Source organism: Nanorana parkeri, unplaced genomic scaffold (genome assembly GCF_000935625.1).
Source record: "Nanorana parkeri isolate BGI_ZX_2015 unplaced genomic scaffold, ASM93562v1 scaffold320, whole genome shotgun sequence".
NCBI classification, from domain to species: Eukaryota; Metazoa; Chordata; class Amphibia; order Anura; family Dicroglossidae; genus Nanorana; species Nanorana parkeri.
Genome location: NW_017306588.1, coordinates 1,098,468 through 1,102,152, shown reverse-complemented (window position 1 = coordinate 1,102,152; position 3,685 = coordinate 1,098,468). Strand labels below are relative to the sequence as shown.

Sequence of the window (3,685 nt, the reverse complement as noted above, 5' to 3'; positions counted from 1 at the left end):
GTATGTACCCAGTTTGCCCGAAAATAAGACCTACCCCGAAAATAAGACCTAGTTATGACCATTCCCAGGGCCGGTGGTGGCATAAGGGGGAATTTGAAGAGCCGTGGGAGAGAATCAGCGGTGCCAACGAAGCCGGCGCTAGAGGAAGCGAGGCGGCAGAGGGAGCAGAGCAGCATAAGCCGATGCCTCCTCTATAGCGCCGTCTGTCACAGGCGGAGTGATACCAAATGCACTCCGCCTGTGAGGAATCAATAGTGAAAGCGCATTCTGGCCAGCTATTGGTTACCAATTTGCTCTTGGAAAGGTACGACACCCCTGATCACCCTATTCTTAACTGACACTCACTGCTGTCCTGTAAATCTACCGGTAATAAGTGTTGATTGTTGTACATAAAAAAAAAAAAAAAGACCTACCCCGAAAATAAGACCTAATGCGTTTTTTTTAACCAAAAAAAATATAAGACAGTGTCTTATTTTCGGGGAAACACGGTATATATGAATTACCCTTCAGGCACAACCACTGTCAATGCAATCAAAGGATAAAGGCCGCCATTTCTGTAAACAGCTATAAGGTTCAGTCTGTCAGTCTCTATAGTGACTTCCTGCTTGATGTCATCCAAAAAAAAAGAAGAGGGATCTTTATAAATGGACACAGAACAGCGGAAGGATCACAAGAGGTTGCGATGTAAGGGGAATTAACCCTAGGTGGGCTGAGGGGGATGGGCCTGACAGAGCGGCATTAGTGGTGAACAAAAAACCTCCATACACACCTCTGTGCTGACCACCACGTGGATCCCGGTGGGTCCCTGCTTATAGATCTGGTTGATCTGTTGGGGGGAGATGCTGTACAGGTTGGCAATCTTCTCAATTAGCTCAAAAGATGTCAGTTCTTCCAGGAAGATGGCGTGGTAAACTGCAAGAAAGGCAAAAACAAATATGGAGTTATCCAGTGCAAGCTTTTATACGGTTAAACATCTAAGGGGATAAATAAATGCAGCTTAGTAGCGTGCCTTCCCCATCACCAATTCATATTTCAATCACAAACTTCACAGCTGAAATATGCAAGTGTGACGATCTACTTTCCAAACATTAGCAATTTTATTTAGCTAGTCTTCCAATCCAGACATCCCTGCCAAAGCAAAGTAAGTTCTGGACTTCATCTTTCTCTGCTGCTGTTAAAGCAAAGCGTGGTCAAAGACCACCCCAACATGAATAGTAGATGGGGGGACCATCTGCTCTCTACCAGATTTACTGTGTTCTGCACAATGCAGAACAGCTCAGTCTGCTGCTGCTCCTTAACCGTCCCTTCAGGCAGAGGGCATGGAGATGACCTAGCTGTATTGTTGTAACTGCAGTAGAGAAAAAGTTAGGGCATCAAGTTTCCTGGTTGTGTAAATCTCAGGACTGGCTGCACAGAAATAAAAATCCATGGCGGGTAAATCGAACAGCCTCCCTATACCGTATTTTTTCATGTATAAGACGCTACTTTTTCATAAAAATCTTTATCTAAAAATAGAGGTGCGTCTTATACACGGGGGGCGCGGTTTTGAAAGTGCTGATACCACTGCAAACTAGCCTCACGGATTGCAGAGACAAGATAACAGTTCTCCTCCAGTCATAAATCTTTTGAACCTGACGTGAGCTGTTGCTGGGGAGATCGTGTAGGCAGTGCCCAGAGCGGTAACGTCGGAGCATTCTGTGACCATAAAAATGTCAGAAAGTGAAAAACAACCTGTAAACTCTCTAAACTCATGGTATGGTGTCAAACAAGGAGGTGATTGTGAAGTCCTTCAAGAAATGTGGAACCAGCAAAGCCATGGACGGAACTGAGGATGATCTTGTATATATAGACAGTGACTCAGCAGACAGCAGTGATGCAGCAGAAGTTGAAGAAACTGATATGTTTGAAGCTAAAAGTGATGACGAAACCAGTGATGCAACAGAGGCTGAATAAAGTGATTGGCTCAGAGGTAAGTGTGATGCATAATATCATTTAAAATATTGATTTCTGAATTTTGGGTAAGAAAAGTTGGGGGCGTCTTATAGACGGAAAAATACGGTATGCATTTTCACTATGTGGCCATTTGCCTGGAGTTCAGTTTTCAGTGTTAAATTGCCCCCTTTATCCGTTTGTAGGAACATGCAGTGAAGCAATGATTTATAGCTCTGGGATCAGTGATCTGTCATTTGGGGGGGCTAGGGTCCCTGGTTCGAATCCCGGGTCAGGACACTATCTGCAAGGAGTCTGCATGTTCTCCCTGTGCTTGTGTGGGTGTTTCCTCTAGGTCAGTGTTTCTCAACCTGTGTAACCTCAAGACCCACATTTGTCCTTAGTCATTAAGTTGCGACCCAAGTCGCACGGCACTAGGGTACCACACGTTCTGGTGTGGATGTACGAACTGCGGGTGGGAGGTGCTTTTGGGGTTCCATTAAAATGAAATGGCAACAGCCTGGATCCTCACCCTGGGGTCCAGTGTGGGTTGCTGTGCTGTGACTGAGCTCCATCAATATGCATTGCTTGTACAACACCCTTGTGCGCCCTGTAGAGGTGCCGGGAGCCAGAATGTGATGTCACTCCATTCCAGGCACCTCTACAGGACATGTGAGGAAGCTATAAGCAACGCATGTATGGATGGAGCTCCCTCACAGCCATACCCCTAGCCCACCCCAACTCAAGCTGAAAATCAGCCCTGGGCAGCATATTTTAAATGGCTGCTTGTGGCGAGAACTGACAGTGCTGCGCTAGGAGGAGGCCGAGGAACCTCTCGCCTAGAAATGTGTAAGGCATCTGGCGACCCACTGAACATGGGGTCGCGACCCACTTTTGGGTCACGACCCACCAGTAGAGAACCAAGGCTCTAGTTACTGGTCAGGGCTTTAGAAAGGTTGTGCCTCATTACTGTGCCCAGGGACCACTGCAGAAGGCAGCAAAGGATAATGTGCCACTGACAAATTTATAGGCAGCACTAGAAGGTATTTTAATGCATTCAACCTGGCTGAAGTTCTTACAAAATGCATACAAGGGTCACATATGATACACAGGAATTTCAACAAGTAAAACCCCCTCTACCAAGGAATGCAAGACATTCTTCAGAGACAAAATAAAGCTTCTGCAGGGAGAGTTGCTGGCAGGGCAGGTTTAGCACGTCCCCCATAAAACACATCTGATGACGGGGCAGAAACATGTATAACCTGGAGAGAACAGGAATGGAAGTTTTTTTTTTTTTTTTAAGTTGCATTGCAGCCAAGCATTTAGCCCGGAAATAAATCTGGGGGTCTAGGCTACTCCTCCCTGGCTGTTTCTAATCTCGTTGATGCCTGTGTACACCAGACCACCAAAACCTTTGGCTGCTGTAACAGTGTTCCAGGATAAACTTATTCCCAGCTCTGCCCATGTGAGTTTGACCTGCAATCCGATTACATAAATCCAATATCCTTCAGAAATAAAAGGTATTAGTTACACTGAGTAGTACTTCCTGTCTTTTAGAGAGGTTCCACAAGTGTTGCAAGTAAAACATCCTGTACATTGAACGTCCCTTTAAAACTTAGCTAGTTCTATAGAGCAGACAATCCACTGGTACACCAAGTGAATCTCTTCATACAGTCAGCAAAAATTCAGAACGTACAGAGCAGCATGTAAAAAACTCTGTACTTTTAAAAGAGAGAATGACCCGGTCACCCCCCCC

General features: G+C 45.6%; 1 protein-coding gene across 1 annotated transcript in view; it reads right to left on the bottom strand.

Moving 5' to 3' along the window:
* Nucleotides 1-3,685, bottom strand: part of TFCP2L1 (transcription factor CP2 like 1) — a 58,272-nt gene that overhangs the window by 5,743 nt on the left and 48,844 nt on the right. Inside the window, exon 14 of the mRNA XM_018558098.1 lies at nucleotides 770-912. Within this exon, the coding sequence (XP_018413600.1) occupies nucleotides 770-912 (143 nt within the window). The remainder of the gene's footprint in view (nucleotides 1-769; nucleotides 913-3,685) is intronic.